General features: G+C 32.8%; 3 protein-coding genes across 4 annotated transcripts; 1 reads left to right on the top strand and 2 right to left on the bottom strand.

Moving 5' to 3' along the window:
- Positions 1-693: 693 nt before the first annotated feature.
- LOC25495418 (COBRA-like protein 1) lies at positions 694-6,152 on the bottom strand. The gene is made up of 6 exons (XM_013595639.3): positions 5,984-6,152; positions 4,977-5,053; positions 2,883-3,339; positions 2,186-2,345; positions 1,692-1,951; positions 694-1,200 (listed from the first exon to the last, which is right to left on the bottom strand). Exons 1-6 carry the CDS (start codon positions 6,060-6,062, stop codon positions 989-991), a joined length of 1,245 nt encoding a protein of 414 aa, XP_013451093.2. The 5' UTR covers positions 6,063-6,152; the 3' UTR covers positions 694-988.
- Positions 6,153-9,941: 3,789 nt separating this feature from the next.
- Positions 9,942-14,435, top strand: LOC25495419 (protein COBRA). Of its 2 annotated transcripts, XM_013595640.3 has the most exons (7): positions 9,942-10,135; positions 10,279-10,401; positions 11,377-11,456; positions 11,607-12,063; positions 12,630-12,789; positions 13,019-13,296; positions 13,804-14,435. In XM_013595640.3, exons 2-7 carry the CDS (start codon positions 10,323-10,325, stop codon positions 14,088-14,090), a joined length of 1,341 nt encoding a protein of 446 aa, XP_013451094.1. In that variant the 5' UTR covers positions 9,942-10,135; positions 10,279-10,322; the 3' UTR covers positions 14,091-14,435. The 2 variants fall into 2 exon arrangements, with proteins under 2 accessions (XP_013451094.1, XP_039682614.1); XM_039826680.1 differs by lacking the exon at positions 9,942-10,135 and having other exon boundaries at positions 10,203-10,401.
- A 309-nt stretch (positions 14,436-14,744) lies between these two features.
- On the bottom strand, positions 14,745-17,798 carry LOC25495420 (COBRA-like protein 4). The gene is made up of 6 exons (XM_013595641.3): positions 17,566-17,798; positions 17,390-17,469; positions 16,449-16,905; positions 15,895-16,042; positions 15,523-15,800; positions 14,745-15,204 (listed from the first exon to the last, which is right to left on the bottom strand). The coding sequence occupies exons 1-6, from the start codon at positions 17,615-17,617 to the stop codon at positions 14,924-14,926; spliced, it is 1,296 nt and encodes a 431-aa protein (XP_013451095.1). The 5' UTR covers positions 17,618-17,798; the 3' UTR covers positions 14,745-14,923.
- Between the last annotated feature and the right edge of the window lie 2,199 nt (positions 17,799-19,997).

Below are 19,997 nucleotides of genomic sequence, written 5' to 3' on the forward strand. Positions count from 1 at the left end.
ACCTTCAAGTACTCCAACCTTTAACCAAATATGAAAATGAGTGGAAGTCAAGGCATGATGGGATAGAAAATGTATACATTTTGCAAGATTTATAGACTTGGATTCCTTGATGTAGAAACTCCACGCTGTAGTGGATCTCAGCCGTATATTTTAGATTGGGCGGTTATGATTTCGAACACGTTTTCACACAGTAAAATGATCTCAACCACTTATTTACAATCGAACGGACCTAATCAGTTACATCAAGATACATATTCCTGATGTAACCGTGGGATATCCATTTCCTATATTTATAGTGAACGAATGATTTAAGGAAAATGATGATTCATCATTATGGAAATGACCTCGCGCTCGATCTCATGTATTTTGTCCATTGCGACAATAGAAGCAATACAAGGAGAATTTTCCTCAATCCAAACAAAATCAATTGAAACTAAAGCAAACTTAGCTAGATAATGAGCAATAACGTTACAACTCTTCGCACATGAGAAACTAAAAACGAAGAAAACAAACATCTAAGACTCTTACAATCATTAATCACCAAAACAAAGTAAGAACTATCATCGATAGGAAACTTCAAAGCCTTGACCACATCAAAAGAATCACCTTCCATTCACATAGCTTCTCATTTCCTTCCTCATTTTACCACATAGTAATAGTTTCAAATTTGTCAAAAAAAAATATTGATAATAGTAATAATTCCATTGACAATCAAATCAATACAAATAGTTTTCCATCAACTGGAAAAATGATTTTGTTTTTACTCGAGGTAGTTAAAATATCTGTTTATTTTACATGCATGTATATGTTAAGCTACTCGCTGAATGCCTATGGCGGTTTTTAAGAGCAAATACAGATTTTTTTTCCAAGGATCAATGTCTTAAACTGTTTGCCACTATTTCTTTGTACAATGAACACAATGAGGTTGGTATCTAGTATCATCTCATGTAAGGGTGCGAATAGACCAGACCGTCTGACAATGATTTACTCATTCATTAGGCAACCATGGATAAGCATCAGGTGGTGGCATCACACAGTTGTCGCCATTGAAATAAATCCTCCGGGGAAAAGCCCAACCTTTATCGAAAGTAAAACTCTTATCCTTTCGGAAAATTAGCTCTAATTGTACATTACCAGTAGGACCGGCTTGCATGAGTAAATCATTGTAAAGTTTAACTCCCCAAATCATTGTTGCATCATCTGTTAAATGAGACATAATGTTCACACAGTGATTAGGATGAAATTTTAGAATATCACAGAAATTTACTACTCATGAAATTTGAAAATCCCTTCATAATCTTAGGGTTTGTGTATCTACCGATATAAGTACTTGTGAGACTGTTTGATAGAGCTTACGAAAATAGTTTATGGCCTATCTATAAGTTGTATTCAACTTATCTTCATTAGCTGTCCAACATAGTTTATAGCATACACAAAAAAAATAACTATGTTATCTTTTGTTATATAAATAGCTTGTACATAATCACTTAGTGATAATTGTGTGATAAGAGTTTATGTGTTTAACTAAGTTGTTTATCCAACAGGACCTAAGAATAGTTGTCAGGTATACTATTAATAACTACACTTGACCTAAAGCTGTACACTATATTCAATTAAGTAGAAGAAACATCGATGCGTATTTTATGTCAATAATAAGATAGCAAATCTTTGAAAATCTTACACAAACTTACTTATTGATTTGTAGTTGAAACTGGAAAGTTGAGTCAGATTGTAAAAGTTTGGATGCTGAACAACCAAGTTCCAATCTGAGTAATTCATCCTGTAATTTAAATTAGTAATAGTGACCTTTACGCGCCAATACTCCTTGTCATTAAGATTAATGTGCCAGTGAACTTGGATAGGACACATATGACTAGTACATTGAACCAAAGGCATGGTACTATTCGTTGGAAAGCTGTTTGCAACCGAGGCCAAATTCGGCGCACTTGGACTGTAACCACACAGAAAAAGGAAATGTGTGAGTGTATAATGTTAATTTCGAGTAAATAGACATTTTAGTCATTGAAATTGTAAGGGTCAGTCAATTCAATCCCTCAAATTTGTGAAATAGCAATTTAGTCCCTTTACAATTTCAAGGACTAAAATATATAATATCAAATTTGAGGGAGTTAATTCACCGACCCGTTTAGAAGAAAATCATATATCAAAAGTAGTGAAATCTTACTCTATACAGGTTCCTGATTGAGCTGAGTTGCCCTGGCAGCCGCATGAACATGTTGGGCAGGGTACAATAGTATCATTATAGAATGATGAGAGAGCGACACAACAAGTTGGAGTTTTCGGAGCTAGAAATTGTGAATATGTGCATCTCACATTCCATGTCACTGAAAAAATCAGAGTAATGTTAAGGTCTTAGTAAATCATAATATCTTGCTGATAGGGAGAAAAAAAAAAACTATGCTCAAGGACCGGTTTTAAACTTAATCTTAAAAATGATAAAATGATTACTGTAGTATCAAATTTTGGTATTAACAATTCAACAATCGTCGGCTATACAACTCATCTTCAAAATTTGGTTTAAGTAACAGGAGGATCAGAAAGAAATTAGTGTCATAAACACTAATTTGAGCTTATCTGCTAGCATGAACATTTATGAGACTATTTGGAAGAGCTTATGAAAAACCTTATGACTTCTTCATAAGTTGTTTTCAGCCTTTTACATAAGCCCTCCGGGATATATGGAAACAACTTATAGCTCATATGAAAAAAAATTGTCTTTATATTCTTTTATTATATAAATACTGTATACATAAGTACTTAGCACTTATGCTATAAGCGATTAATTGCATTGTTTATCCAAACATGACCTAGAAAATTATACTGAAAACTTAGGAAATGAACATAAGAGATGATTAACTTACTAAGTGCTTGAGTCACTCTACTTTTGTCTGGTGTTATGAATCTAGTAGGTTTCACAATTTTTGCTGGCCCACATGTATAACCTGGTCCAGGTGCTTTCAAGGTGAAATTTTTCGGCAGTTTGACAGTTTTGTTAGTTGTACCAGCTCTATCGACGCTGACTTGAAATGCTGAAACCGCATTTATTGGATCCTGTTCCCATGAGCTAAGAACACCGCCTCTGCAACAATTTGCAATTTGTTGATTATTAGGCGTCCCTGGAAGTAAGTCTATGACTGTTGGATGTTTTTTACAGCAATGTGGGATGGTTCCTTTAAAATTTGAACAATCTCCTAGTTCAGTTGTCTGACCTCCCACGATGGCCCATATTACCTCGTTATTTGCCCAATTCCAGCCTAATGACCATCCAGGTGCCGATATATGACGATAACGTTGGAAGTTGTTCATTGTAACAACAGCCTGTTAGACAAAGAGGAAACTTGTTAGCAGTAGATATCGAACCTTAGACCTTCTACATAATACTCCTTTAGTGTCCCAACACGTACTGGACTACACCTTTGGAGAGAATCACATTTCAATATATTATCATAGTGAAAACAAGTTCAATAAAGTAATATAATGATGTAATGAGATGGTACAATACAATTTGCCGTTTTTGTAAACCTTTATATGCACTATAATATGGTTGGTTATTAGACTCAATAAATAAACTCGTTTACTTATAAGATTTTATTCAATTATGTTACAATTTTAATTGTAAATACACACTTGAAAAAGCTATAATAGTTGCCCTAAAATCAAGGTGTGTATCATATGTTTTTGCCCGATTTGATGATTGAATGAGAGAAGAGATGTTGATAAAATAGTCGATTTGTTTTCTGTTGAAGGGGTGCGTGCTATTCTGGAAACTCCCTTATTTGGCTCGATTCAGGAAGACAAAGTGTTGTGGCAAGAGAAGCGCAATGGTCTATACTCGGTGAAGACCGGATACCGTATTGCTGTGTGGGGAATCGTACCATTGTATCAATATCATGTGCCTGGTGAGTGGAATAAGCTGTGGAAAGTTAATGCACCGCATAAGGCTCGCAATTTGCTATGGCGGATCTGTCATGGCTGTGTTCCAACGCGAGCTAAGTTGGTTCAACTACATGGTTCAACAACAGTTTGGGAGAGCTGATTTTTAGTATCTGCAGCAAGGAAAGTGCAGACACAGCAGGGAGGTTTGCAATTCTGTTATGGCATATTTGGTCCGCCCGTAATGACCTGTTTTGGAACGAGGTCCCTGCGTCGTCATCCGACATAGGGAGGAAGGCATTGAGCAGCTGGCAGTAATGGAAAGAAGTCAGAACTGTGCAGGATTTGAATCACTCTGCAGGGGCAAGTTTGGGTGCGCAACAGCGTTGGGAGAGGCCGAGCTTCAGATGGCTGAAATGCAACGTTGATACGGCATTTCATAGAGCTGATGGTACAGCTGCTACTGTATGTTGTGTTCACGACACTGAGAGCACGTTTGTGCTAGCCCAAACGACGTGGAAACATGCTCAGTGGACGGTTCTTCAGGATGAAGCATTGGTGTTCATGGAAGCAATTCGGTTGGTTGGATATGCATCAAGGGTGGAGAAAGATGATTTTTTGAGACGGATTCCCATACTCTAGTGGACTGTATTTCTTCCCACAGATTTGGAGCTTCTGAGTTTTATGTCATAGTTTCTAATATTATTTCTATGTTAGCTTCACATTCCGACTTTGACATAAAGTTTGCTAGGCGACAAGCGAACATGGTTGCTCATACACTTGCTAGGGCGGCATATTCTTGGTCTAGTCACCATGTTTTTGAGATTTGTCCTCCTTGTACTAAACCTCTTTTAACCAATGATATCAGTTAAGTTGGTTTCGGTAAAAAAAAAAAAAGTGTGAGCTAAAATTCAAACCCTACCACTTTCCTAATTCTGTTTTCAAAGTAAGAATAGATGCATAACACATTGTGAGCAACTGGTGTGAACATGCAGCTCCATCACAAAAATGTGTTCCATTAAATAGTAAAATGTTACTAAATATTAATATTAATAGGTGATAGAGTAAATCAATGTACTCACAACATAACCATCAGGTGTCCAACTTATAATATTCCATTTGATTGTGATATTTCCATGTGGGTCAAGCGGATCATAAGCTTCCGAAAGAAAAAACATAGACAAATTGAAGTGATTAAGTGTAAATTAACATGAAGGAAATAAAGTAATCAAGAAATAAAGTATACTGCAAATTAAACAGCAAAGCAATGAACGATGGAAAGTACAATATAAATTGTGTGCGACACAAAGTTTCTGGACTTTCTATGGTAAAGAACAGAGAAAATAAACAAGCAAATATTTTGTTCAAGTCAATGACCTGTTTATAAAATTAAACCACCTTTTATGTTACACAACCCGACCATAATTGTGGTCACATTTCAGCGCGATTCTCTATAATATCAAAGATTGTGACGTGACAGCACATGTTCCTGCAACTATTACCGCAATCATTATATGAAATTAAACCACCTTTTATGCTACACAACCCGACCGTAATTGTGGTCACATTTCAGCGCGATTCTTTATATATCAAAGATTGTGACGTGACTGTACATGTTACTGCAACTATTACCGCGATCATTATTTAAAACTTTGACCTTAGGTTTGTGGAGACATGTGGGGCATCCCTAACAATGGCCACAGAATTTTTCGCTTTTGCTAACAAATACACACTAAAAAGATGTGGTGAACTGGGTTCGAACTCATGACTTCACATAAAATGTCTTCACAACCAAATCCCTAGGATGCATGAAATCGCAATTACAATTGATCCTTTTCCACCACATTTTGAACAGCATGAAAGAACAAAACTTTTCCTCAATCTCATAACAAACACTAAGGTGCACATTCACACCATTAAAATAAAAACACGCACAAAAAAAATATATAATTGGTTCCAAAAGAGATTAAAACAGGACGACCCCATGAATAAAAAACACAGAAGGAATAAAAAGTTCAAAATCTTAATGAAAATAAAAAATTCAGCATTACATAAAATATAAGAAGAAGAAAGCATGAAAAATAAGAACCTGTTGAAGTGTAAAACAACGTAAACAATAGGAACAAAAGCATGCATGGACAATGTTTAAGGAAAGGGATGAACAACATTGTTTTTGTTTTTGTCGGAGTTGTGACAGTATCTCTCACACACAAACAGTTTACAGGATGAGAATTGTTGTCTGATCAGAACACTGGAAGTCAAAGAATCAAACAAACAATAAATAAATATATTTTTTACATATATAAATAAGTTTAATATATAAATGGTTAATAGATTTGTCAAAAAAATAAATAAATGGTTAATAGATGTTTACGTTTGTCATTTGAGCCAGATTTGATTTAGCACATGTAAAAAAAATGTGTCCCCGTGAACTTAACTCAGTTGATAGGGACATGTATTGTTATATGCAGGGGTCGGGGTTCGAACCCCAGATACCCCACTTATTCTCCTTAAAAAAGGATAATTTTAACCACTAAATTACCTGACAAAAAAAATGTTGGAGGGGGCATTGGAATTTGGAAGTGACTTACTTGGCTAGGCTAGAGTACAAGAATTTCACCAAAGTTCATAGTTTTTCAGTCTCTTGTGTGTAGAGAAAGAATTTTATTTGCTAACTTGGTTGTGTTAGTTCACTCTTTCTTCCTGTGATCCTTGAGTTGAGAGGACTTAGATTTTTGTTTTTCGGTCGACGGACGAAATGACAAACATCAATAATAAATTACTCACACAATTACGAAGTCTCACAACTAAAACGAATACTTTTCTCTTTCTCTCTTTCGTAAGTCATCGTCAAAACCCTAGTTTTTCAATTTGATCCAAGATCACTATCTAACTCGTTTTTTCTCCTTTCCTTTTATTGAAATAAGTGATATTTACATATATTTCGTTTTTATTTTGTTATTTCATCGTCCTAGTGCGATGTTGATTTGTTCGTCGTCTTTGTGTGACGTTGTTTGTCTTTCTTATTTCGTTCAGGTGTTTGTTTGGTTCAGAATGTCATATCAGATTCGATCCTGTGCATATCCAATCAACGACTTTGGTGTTTTTCACGTTGCAGATCTAGAGACATGGGTATTTCGAAAACTTGAATCTAGTCATTTGTGTAGGCTATTTTACTTTGTTGTTTTATACTTGTAACGTAGATGTTATGAGTTTAGCGAATTTACATTGTATCAATGTACTCTATCAATTTGAATGAATGAATATCATTTATTTTTGTCAAAAAAATAAATTATGAAGTCTCGGATTCAAACATGTGACAAATATTAATGAAAGTATCTGATATAATAATATTGTCATTGTCATTTGAACTAAGTCTTACGAAATCACTCTTTAAATTGAATTGTGCAACTAGTAAATACTAAATTTTATTTAAAGAAATTTTTTATTTTAAAAATGTTTCAATTAACAAAATTATTGAAAAAATAGTTTTGACTGGTGCTAGTCACACCCAAAAAAAAACTAGTTACACCCAAATTTATTTAAAATTTTACAATAATACCAAAATTGCCCTCTTCATGTAAATTTTTAAAAACCCATCTTTTATGATCATTCTGAACCCTTACCCCCTTTCATCCACAAATTCACCATAGATGTGCAACCAATATCTGAATCAACATCTTTGTTATTGATCTGTACTATATTCATAAAGGTTAGTGAATTTCATGAATTTCATTTTCAATGAGTTTCTATTTGTTTATTATTTGATTTGGTATGAGATATGTTCAATTTAGGTTAGTGTAAATTAAGTTTACTTATGTTCAATTTAGGTTAATGTAAATTTAGTTTACTTATGTCAATGTAAATTAAGTTTACTTATTATGTTCAATCTAGGTTAATGTAAATTTAGTTTACTTTACGTTCAATCTAAGTTAGTGTAAATTCAGTTTACACGTATATAAGAGGTTAGTGTAAACTCAGTTTACTCAATCTAGGTTAGGTTAATGTAAATTCAGTTTACTTATGTTCAATCTAGGTTAATGTAAATTCAGTTTACTTATGTTCAATCTAATGTAAATTCAGTTTACTTATGTTCAATTTAGGTTAATGTAAATTTAATTTACTTATGTCAATGTAAATTAAGTTTACTTATGTTCAATTTAGGTTAATGTAAATTTAGTTTACTTATGTTCAATCTAGGTTAATGTAAATTTAGTTTACTTACGTTCAATCTAGATATAAGAGGTTAGTGTAAATTCAGTTTACTCAATCTAGGTTAATGTAAATTAAGTTTACTTATGTTCAGTTAATGTAAATTCAGTTTACTTATTCAATTTAGGTTATGTAAATTTAGTTTACTTATGTTCAATGTAAATTAAGTTTACTTATGTTCAATTTAGGTTAATGTAAATTTAGTTTACTTATGTTCAACTTAGGGGTATATTAATCATTCTGGAGTGTAACTTGTTTTTTTTTTTGTGTGACTAGCACCCGTCAATAGTTTTTCCTTTTAAAATTCTTTGTTCCAAAAAAAAAATGAATATTCTAGTAATATGGAGTCTGGTTGGATACCTATTCATCATCTAATTATTAAATATCATTTTTTTTAGAGAAATTATTAAGTATCGTGGTATTTTTTGTATTTAACTATTTTATATAAATTAAAAAAATTATAATTTAAAAATAAGTCTACTTTATTTGATTTCTTTCAAAATAAATCGAAAAAGAATAAAAAATCGGATAAAATTTAGATACAATTCTTTAGATACTTTTCGTATAATTCTTAACTAAAATTATAATTTTTTTTAGATATAACAAATCATACAAAAAGCACGTAAATTGTACCTAAATTTTTTTAAAAAAAATAAAGTGTCATTTCATGATACCGATTACATGTATCTTAACCTTCAAACTACTGTTAAATAACCTGGCCGCATCAATGTTCAAACAAGGTTGGAATAAGGTAGAGAGAGACTATGTGGGAAGGTTGCATTTTTTTAATTATTTTTAATCACACATTTATTCATTACTTGAGAGACTTAGTAATAATTACAAAATTAAACAATTTATTTTTACAAAATGTACAGTTGATAAACCTTGAACTAGACATTCATCATGACAGAAATTCAAATAATTAAGATTATTTTTCACTCAAACATACAAATATAGTAATATACAAAATGTCACCTATGTGCAATGGACATCATTCCTTATCTTATAAGTAATGACAAAATGTAATGAAAGTGACATTCTTCCACGCCACAAAGTACACCCTTCCTTCCTCAACAACCTCCCTATATAGTCTCTACCTCATTCCAACCTTCTTTGAACTTTGAAGGGTCACGGTTTTTTTAACAATAGTTTCAAGGTTAAGATACATGTCCTGAGTATTATAAAAAGTCACTTTTTAATTATTATTTTTCTATTTGTTTTGAAAAAAAATAAAAATTCTAACAAATAAAGCATATTTAGTTGGTTCCAACCTTAAACCAGGCATTCGTCTTTTGTTTGGAATAAAAATTATTTCATACTATTTTGATTTTTTATAACAAAATTTTTTAAAAGGAAAAAGTAATTTTTTCAGTAATTCAGTTAGTTAGAATTTTTTTTTTTAAATAGGAAATAAAATAATTGTCTTTTAGTCATATTTTGTATTTTCTGCCCGTAGAAAATGATAAATATATATTTTTTTAAACAAACGATGAAATGACAAATATCATTTAAAACTTTTAATGAAGGTTGACTCGGTTGATAAGAAGTTGATTTATCCACAAAGTTTGGAGTTCAACTTCGATTGTCAATGTCATGATCTCTTTGATAAATGATTTGTAAGGACTTTTGTTAAAGCTCGTTGAACCTTAAGATCTCTCTGACCCTGATGAGTTTCGAAGTTCAACTTATCTAAACTTTCAAGTAAAAAATGAAGTACCGTCTAAAACCTAAACTCATATCTATAAAGTTTTATATCTGAATCCAAACAAAAATGTGCATTCAATAATATCGATATTTCGAGCGGAGTTACATAATGAACAGGGTCCACCATTTTCATATGTGACCAAAAAAAATTCCAACTCTCACATATGAATCAAAACTATAAACTTTGATGAAATTTTATGGATCATAGCCTACCTAAGCAAGTCCCTCCCCAATGGGTGTACTTGCACACCACATTCAGATACCACTTTCAAACTCACATTGCCAACTGTACACAACATAAACTCTCCTGACTCAGCTTACCCGCGTATCTCTCTCTCTCTATAAAACTTTCTCTCTCTTATAGTCTTATTTCCATTATTAGTTAATTTATTTATTCACTTATTTATTTGTTTATTTTTCTTTCTCTTCAAGTGTTTTGATTTGACAACAATTCTGATTCTGTTTCAGAGAGACACTGTCACACAACTCCGACAATAACATAAACAAAAACAATGATGTTCTTCCATTTCCTTAAACATTGTCCATGCATGTTTACGTTCCTGATATTTACACTGTTCTACACTTCAACAGGTTCTTATTTTTTCATCACCTTCTTATATTTATGTAATGCAGTTTTTTTTTTTTATATAATTACTTTCATTAAAGTTTTGATCTTTTTATTCCTTATATAATTTTGATTCATGGGTTTGTTTTGTTTTAATTTGTTTTTGTAACAAAAATGTTTTTGTTTTTTTTTGTTTTGTTTGTGGCCTTTCATTTCTGTGTTTTAATTTGATGGTGATTGTGAACATTACTGTTTGTTATGAGATTGATGTGAAGTTTTGATCTTTCATGTTGTTGAAAATGTGGTGGAAAAGGGTTTTCTGAAAAAGGGTCAATTGTGATTGTGATGTGGATGATTATGTGATTGTTAGGGTTGCCCCACATGTTTTTTTATGTCACCATGATTTTAAGGTCAGGGTTTTAAATAGCGGTCGTGCCACAATTTTTTATATTGCGGAGAATTGTGAAATGTGATTGAAGGTCGAGTTGCGGATTCTGCAAGATAATAAATTGTCGGTGCATGTTTGGATTGATGGTGAAATGACAAAATCACGGTGAATCGCCTTGATTTTGGCTAAAGCTACACTTTTGAGCTTCCCAAAATCACATTGTCACTATGATTTTGCAGAACTCACCCTCAATCCAAACATATGCATTATGTTGCAGCCCAGATTGCGGTTGAACCTTTATTTTAAACCCTGCCTCGTAAGGCCACCGAGATTGGAGGGCTTTATTAGTAGTGTTTACTGGCAATTCTATGTTAATATTAAGGATCATGAACGTGACTGAACCGCGACCTTAACTGCGATTTAAAACCTTGGTGGTGATTTTTATGCAAATTTGGATATTTTTCTTTTTATTAGATTAGGAGTAAACATGGTGTTTGGCTTACCATGTTCAATTTTTTATTTTTTTCTTGCTTGTTTACAAAAAAAATTGCATTGAAATTGATTATTCTGATTATTTCGTTTAATCACAATTTGTCGGTGTTCTTTCTTTCAGAAGCTTATGATCCACTTGACCCAAATGGGAATATCACAATAAAATGGGATATCATAAGCTGGACAGCTGATGGTTATGTTGTGAGTACATTCTTTTAGTATATCATACCGATTAATATTAGAAAAAGTTCATCGATTTTCAATTTAATGGAACACATTTTTCATGACGAAGCTGCTATACTACTGATGCTTACTTATTTTGATGTCTAACTAACAATTGATAATGGATAGGCCACCGTTACGATGAACAACTTCCAACAGTATCGTCATATATCGTCACCTGGATGGTCATTAGGATGGACATGGGCAAAGAAAGAGGTAATATGGAACATGGTAGGAAGTCAGACAACTGAACAAGGAGATTGTTCGAAATTTAAAGGAAACATCCCGCATTGCTGTAAAAAAGATCCAACGGTCGTAGATTTACTTCCCGGAACACCCTACAATCAACAAACTGCAAATTGTTGCAAAGGTGGAGTACTCAGCTCATGGGCACAGGATCCAACAAATGCAGTTGCGTCATTTCAGGTTATTGTTGGTAGAGCTGGCACGACCAATAAAACTGTCAAACTGCCGCAAAATTTCACCCTGAAAGCACCTGGACCAGGTTATACATGTGGACGAGCAAAAACTGGGACACCTACTAAATTTACAACACCAGACAAAAGGAGAGTGACTCAAGCACTTAGTAAGTTAATCATCTTTTATCTTCATTTCCTAAGTTTTCAGTATAATTATCTAGGTCATGTTTGGATGAAGAACTTGGTTAATCGCTTATAGCATAAGCGCTGGTCATATAAGTGCTTATGTATATAGTATTTCGATAATAAGAGATAACATAAAGTCAAATTGTTTTCATATAAGCTATAAGCTGTTTTCATATATCCATGAGAGCTTATGAAAGAAAGCTTAAAATAACATGAGAGCTTATGAAAGAAAGCTTAAAACAAGTTATGAACATATCATAAGCTCTTCCAATAGTCTCATAAGTGCTCATGCCAGCACATAAGCTCAAATAAGTGCTTTTGACACTGATTATTTTCCTTTCCTCCTATTACTACAACCAAATTTTGTCAATTAGCTGTGTCTAATGTTTGTTAAATAGTGAATACCAAAGTCTAATACTATACTACAGTAATAATTTTATCAGTTTTATGATTAAGTTTAAAACTGGTCCTTGAGCATAGTTTTTTTTACTTCCTTTCAGCAAGATATTATTTACTTAGAATTTAACATAACTCTGATTGTTTGCAGTGACATGGAATGTGACATGCACATATTCACAATTTTTAGCTCAACAAACTCCAACTTGTTGTGTTGCCCTCTCATCATTCTACAATGATACTATTGTACCCTGCCCGACATGTTCATGCGGCTGCCAAGGCAACTCACCTCAATCAGGAAGCTGTATAGAGTAAGATATCACTACTCTTGATATATAATTTCCTTCTAAGCGGGTTGGTCAATGTAGTCCCTCAAATTTGATATTTTGCACTTTAGTACTTGAAATTGTAAGGGGATGAAATTGCTTTTTTGAAAATTTGAGGGATTAAATTGACAGACCCTTACAATTTCAAAGACTAAAATGTCTATTTACTCGAAATTAATATACACTCACATTTCCTTTTTCTGTGTGGTTACAGTCCAAGTGCGTCGCATTTGGCATCGGTCGTTAATGGCTTTCCGAAAAATAGTATTACGCCTTTGGTTCAATGTACTAGTCATATGTGTCCTATCCGAGTTCACTGGCACATTAAGCTTAACTACAAGGAGTATTGGCGCGTAAAGGTTACTGTTACTAACTTCAATTACAGGATGAATTACTCAGATTGGAACTTGGTTGTTCAACATCCAAACTTTGACAATCTGACTCAACTTTTCAGTTTCAACTCAAAACCAATAACTCCTTACGGGTCGATAAGTAAGTTTGTGTAAGATTCAAGGATTTCTATCTTATTATCGGCATAAAATATGTATCATTGTTTCTTTTACTTAATTGAATATAGTGTATGGTTTAAGATCAAGTGTAGTTATTGGTAGTATACTCGGCAACCATTCTTAGACCCTGTTTGGATAAACAGCTTAGTTAAACACTTTAAGTATAAACACTTACCACACAATTATCACATAAGTGATTATGTATAGCTATTTATATAACAAAAGATAAAATAAAGTCAAATTGTTTTTTATATATGCTATAAGCTATCCTGGACAGCTAATGAAGATAAGTTGAAAACAACTTATAGATAGGTCATGGAATATTTTCATAAGCTCTGTCAAACAGACTCACAAGTACTCATATCAGTAGACAAGCTCAAATAAGCTAATGCAATCAGGCCCTAAGATTATGAAGGGCTTTTCAAATTTCTTTGTGATATTCTAAATTTTCATCCTAATCACCGTGTGAACGTTATGTTTCTTTTAACAGATGATACAGCAATGCTTTGGGGAGTTAAATTCTACAATGATTTACTCATGCAAGCTGGTCCTATTGGTAATGTACAATCAGAGCTACTTTTCCGAAAGGATTCAAATTTTAATTTCGATAAAGGTTGGGCTTTTCCCCGAAGGATCTATTTCAACGGCGACAACTGTGTGATGCCACCACCTGATGCTTATCCATGGTTGCCTAATGCTGGTTCCAAACAAAAGGTTTCCTTCCTTGCTTTGGTGATGGCTTCGTTGGTAGCCTTGGTACTTCATGCATATTCTTAATGTTTGGATCCGTGGTACGCACAATTCTGCCATCTAAAATTTGCGTTCGTACAAGTTTTGACTTGATTTTGGGATACCATTTTGGAATTCAAACCAAACCAAAGTATAGCATCCATGGACAATTCAAGAATAGCACATTCTCCCTATGATTTGTTACTTAGTTTCAGCATATCGGTTGAATTTGCTACTTCATTGCTAGTTCTGTTTCCTGTGTAATGATGTATTTATTGGTTTTACATTCTTATTGTATTTTGTGCTGTAATTAGAAGAAACACAAACAGAATATCATCCTCAATGTTAAACATGATTTATGATAGGATATGGCGTTATGCGTTGTTTGATCCATGTAGCTAACCCTATTTAATGTGAAAATATTATGTTTTTTGGATTTTGTATTGTCCAAAGAAACCGTCTAAAAGAGATTAATTATCAATTATAGCATTGCAATAACAGCATCTTGATTTGATGTTTTAGACAAAGTCCTTGGAGAGCTTATAGATATAAGTTGAAAACGGTTTATAGTTATGTCGCAAGTTGTTTCTATAAGTTCTTTCAAACAATATCACAAATATTTATGTCAGTAGCTAAAGAATAATAAATAAGACAATTTCAATCTCAACGGACACAAAATTATTGTTTGGCTTAGTGCTTGTGTATCAAAAAACACAACCTTGAGTTTGGCTTCGTGTTTTCAAAGAATGATTCACGTATTCATATCTATCGTCAAATGATCTCTATGTAGATATACATAGCTTCAAAATGTTCAGAAAACTATTCTGACACAATACTAACATTTGCCTTTTTTTAAAATATCTGACACTTTATGCATCAATTCACCAAACTGCTAGCAGTAAAAATAATGAGAGGATGAGTGCCTTAAAGGTAACTAGTCTTGCAGGGGCAGAATTAGGGAGAAAAGGGTATGTATCAGGTGGAGGAAGCATGCATTCATCACCATTAAAGTAAACCTTGTGAGGAAATGCCCATCCTTGCTTGAATGTGAAGGTATCTTTGTTTTTCTGAAGCAATACCTCTGATTGAATATTTCCTTTTGGTCCAGCTTCCATTAGTAGATCATTGAAGTATTTCATTCCATAGAACATGCCAGTGTCATCTGCATGCATAATAATGAAAAAAAATGCTTAAATGGTCATTCTTAAAAGAAGTAAATAGTAATTTTGATCGTTAAAAGTGTGAGACGTTGTCATAATAGGCCCTTGAATGTATTAAAATTACAAAAAGATACCCAAATGTGTCTTTTGTTAGTCAGTTTGGTCCACAACATTACTAACAAAAGAGACATCTAAGGTAATTTTGATATATTTTGGAACTACACTGACAATGCCTCACGTTGAACGACCGAAATGATTGTCTGGTTTTCTTAAAAGTTATCGAGTGATAATAAACTTGATATCTATATGCTGACACTCACTTATGGATGCATAGGGAACAAGTGGCTTGTAGTTGAAGCTGAAAACTTGTGTGACATTGTTAAGATTTGGATGTTGAATTGCAAGACTCCAGAGAGAGTAATTCATCCTGTAATTGAAATTTGTTACTGCGATTTTGACTCGCCAATAGTCCTTATAGTTTGTCTTCACATGCCAGTGAACCCTAATTGGGCACATGTGATGAGTGCATTGCATCAATGGTTCATTGTCTTTCTTTGGAGTATGAACTCCCACCATGCTCAGAATCTTAGATTCACTCCTGCATAACAAACCAACAATGATTAAATAATTTCGAAATTCTTTTTTTTTTAATGTTTAAAGCGTCATGAACTTTTTCGGAATATAAGACTTACTTTACGCAGTTTTTCTTGTTTTGGCAGCCACATGCACAATGGGGACAAGGTGTAATAGTTTCATTGTAGAAGGATGATAAAGATACACAGCAACTTGGATTCTTTCTTGCTAGAAACTGTGAGTATGTGCAGGTAACATTCCATGTCACTGCATAATAATAAAATAAAAACAAAAGGAGACTCTTAGAATTGTCTATGTTGACACAATGTTGTTACATAGCGGCAATTTAGTGCAATAGGGTAGTAGAATTTGAAAAAATCGCTATTGTTTCGCGATACACTGTTTAATAGAAAACACCGTTGTCAATAGAAAAACTAGGATAGCCTCGCAGCTTTCATAGCAGATTCATCTATGATACAGCACTATAGCATCTTTATCACTGTTATTTGACAACACCGGTACAAAATGATATCAAATATCGGCTATAGCGGGCACGCAGCCCTTTTGTTGCTTGGAGGAATTTGAACAGATCGTTATTTTCTGTGATTTACGATTGACAACATTATGTGAAAAACAGTGAAGAAATTGAGATTGTCTAGTTAGAGAAACTTACTCAATGCTTGTGTCTTTCGGCGCCTATCAGGTGTAAGGAAATTGGTGGAAGGAACAACCTTTGCAGGGCCACAAGTGTAACCAGGTCCAGGAGCCAAAAGAGTGAAATTCTTCGGAAGTTTAACCGTTCGGTTTGAGGTACCTGCTTGTCCAACACTAACTTGAAAAGCTGATATAGCTTCTGCAGGATCTTGTCCCCATGCTGCAACGACTCCGCCTTTACAACAGTTTGAGAACTGTTGATTGTAAGGTACACCAGGGAGAAGGTCTACAACTGTAGGGATTTTCTTGCAGCAATGAGGTATATTGCCTTTGAACTTTGAACAATCTCCTTGCTCTGTGGTTTGAGCTCCTGTCACTGACCATATAACTTCTTTCTTAGCCCATGTCCATCCTAAGGTCCATCCCGGATTCATTATGTGTCGAAACATTTGGAAATTGTGGATTGTTACCGTCGCCTGATAAATAAAAAATGCATAATCATATACAGGAGATAGAGTTAGCGCCTCTTTGAATTGACTAATTTTATCTTTTGTTATAGAAATAACTTATACATAAACACGTATATGATATGCGCTTTATTAAATTGTTTATCCAATCGTAACCTTAGTAGGGATAAACTTTTCGAGAAACACTTATAAGGAACGAAAAGTTGAAATGAGCCATGCAATATTTGAGTCTTGTTTATCGATTTTTGTTCTTCAAGATATTGACCTCGTGCAATCGTAGAGATTAATTTAGTCAGGAAAAACCGCAACGGCGACAAAACTCTAAAATGATAGTTACAAGTCTTTTAAATTAATGGCTTATCATGTAAACTCTATGAACTTTGTAAGGGCTTTTTTTCTTAAGTGAAGAACCAAACAATTCTCTAACTATATATGTTGGAATTTTAATTTGCTTAGAAAATATAAAACAAGTAGCAATGGAGTTTGTACTTACCACATAACCATCTGGTGTCCAAGACATAACATCCCATTTGATTGTTATATTTCCATTTGGATCCAAAGGATCATAAGCAACTATGATTAAAAAAACACAAAAAAAAAAGAAATTAAATACTTATATAAAGTGAAAAAACTAATAAAATAAATAATTAGTTAAATTACATATATCACCTGCATAAGAGACTAATACAAGAACACAAAAAGATGATATAACAAGCTTCATTAGTGAATAATGTGTTTGATATTATCAATCTTAAGCTAAATGAAAATAAAAATAAAAATATTGAGGTTTGGAGATATAATTTAGTGGCAAAATGCTATGAACATTGAATGTATAGTATTGTAGAGAAGGAAAAAAATGCTTCTAGGGAATTCTAGTTATGGCTTTACTCACCAAATGGTTGTTAGAAACCTACACATTTTTATTGATATATATCACTATCTTATACTTAAGATTTCAGTTAAAGTTTCCACATCTTAAAGCAACCGCTACAGACTAGAACAGAAGGGATGTTTAAAAGTGAACATAACACTTCAACTGTTGTGTTTGAATGCATGAAAAGTTCTTTGATCAAGGAAACTTAACAAAGTTCAAAAATATATAAAATAGAAATTAAGGTTTATTTGAAAAATAGGAAGCAAGAGTCGGTTTGGTTTCAAAAAAATAATTTTCATTTTAGATTTATTTAAAAAAATCTAACGCGAAACTGATACACTAAATATGGAGAAGAGTATTTGGACTCGAGCACTACATTTGTTATTAGTGATAAAAATTTGAATTCAAACTTGGAAGAAAAATAAATATTAATCTAACAATTAATTACTAACATTTGTTATTAAAAAAAATAAGAAGAAAAAACAATCCTAGTTCTTTTTCTTTAATATTTTTTTCTCTTTCTTGTTTGCATACACAATTTTCTCATTTCTTTGATTTTCTTTTTCTCCTGATTATGGACGATTGGTTGATTGAAATAATGAAATTGTTGAATGAATTTGGCATGAGATGAAATAAAATGTTGTTCTAACACTTTCTTTTTTTGAAATGGATATTAATTAATTATATGAAGTGATATTAATTAAACAATTTGAGATGGATATTAATCATATGAAGGGATCAAATCAAATAACTCCTATGAAAAATTATAGAACTTATACATCTCAAAAGTGACTAAGATCCAAATGTGGAATTATTATCCTCATGTGACAACAAGTTGGTCTATTATGTACAATATGTAGTCTTTTCTGAAACTTACCAAACAAATTTAGGAACGTAAACTTTATGGTCTTGCTTGCTTTTGTGTATGTGTTGAGTCATTGAAAAAGAGTTTGAAACAAGCAAGCAACGTAGGGACAGTTAGAGAGTTCTTTTCTAATGAAAAAATGACAAACTAACAGCTTCAAAATTGAATGCTTCATAGGAAATTTTCTCAAGCACTTAATAACTTATAGTCATTTGCCAGTTGTTCAATAATCTATATAGCTTTAGGTACCAACATGTAACTAGTTTGATTCAAGTGGTAAGAGACGTAACATTTTGAGAGGTAGAACATACTTTGTGTGTCTAAAAATTTTTTTTTTTTTTTTTATAGGTTGTCAATTAAGAGTATTTGTATCTAACATAATATTATTGTTAAAAAAAATTATCCTCAACTTTTTGTATATTGAAAATTGAATATTCAAAAGTTTGTTGGAAATTCCGCTCCAAGCGTGATGGGGTGTGTTGGTAGTCTAACCTTTATTGCGATTTTCCCTTGTTGTCTTGTGTTGGCTTGTCTTGCGTTGAGTTTGAGGGGGTGGATTTAGTCCCACATCGGTAAGACATGACTCTTGATAAAAGTTTATATAAAAAGGAGACACTCTTCACCTTACAAGCTAGTTTTTTAAGGATGAGTTGGACCTCAAATTTCAACATGATATTAGAACTTATTCAAGATCCACCGTTGGGATTCCGCAATGCCACGCTTCAAGCCCATTGGGTCTGAGCGTGAGGAGGTCCCACATTTTCAAAATTTGATGTTTTTAAAGTCTATTATATTTTTCATTTTCAAAATTTAATGTTGTATTAATTTTTTTTTTCAATTTTCATCTTAACAAATTTTATTACATACTGATTTTGATCCAAAAATATATATTCCATAGAGATAATATAAAATGAAATATGAATGATCCAACTAGTCTCTATCTACCTTCATGCTAATGTTCCTTTTATTAACACATCTTTCAACACTTCCAAAAAAACACTTAGGATTGTCATCCCATTTCCATTAGTCACATAAATCACCTTTGTGACAAAGGGAACATCATCAGTGTCAACATCATCAAACTTTTGGAGGAGAAGCATGCAATTGTTATCATATGCATGCAAAATCTCTAGCTTGAAAAAGATAAAGAAAGCTAAAGTTGTAAAAATCATTACGTAAAATGAGTACTCAACTTTTGTATGAGTTTTTGCAACTTTAGCTTCATATTATCTTTCTCAAGCTGAAGTTTTTGTTCTAAAGAAGCGATATGATCAAAGTTGAGGCAGGTATGAAAAAACATTCAAACTCTTCTAGACTTGCTATAATAGTTCTTCCTGGGTTGATTTGTCATTTTTTTTTATT

The sequence above is a fragment of the Medicago truncatula genome, chromosome 6, assembly GCF_003473485.1.
Source record: "Medicago truncatula cultivar Jemalong A17 chromosome 6, MtrunA17r5.0-ANR, whole genome shotgun sequence".
NCBI classification, from domain to species: domain Eukaryota; kingdom Viridiplantae; phylum Streptophyta; class Magnoliopsida; order Fabales; family Fabaceae; genus Medicago; species Medicago truncatula.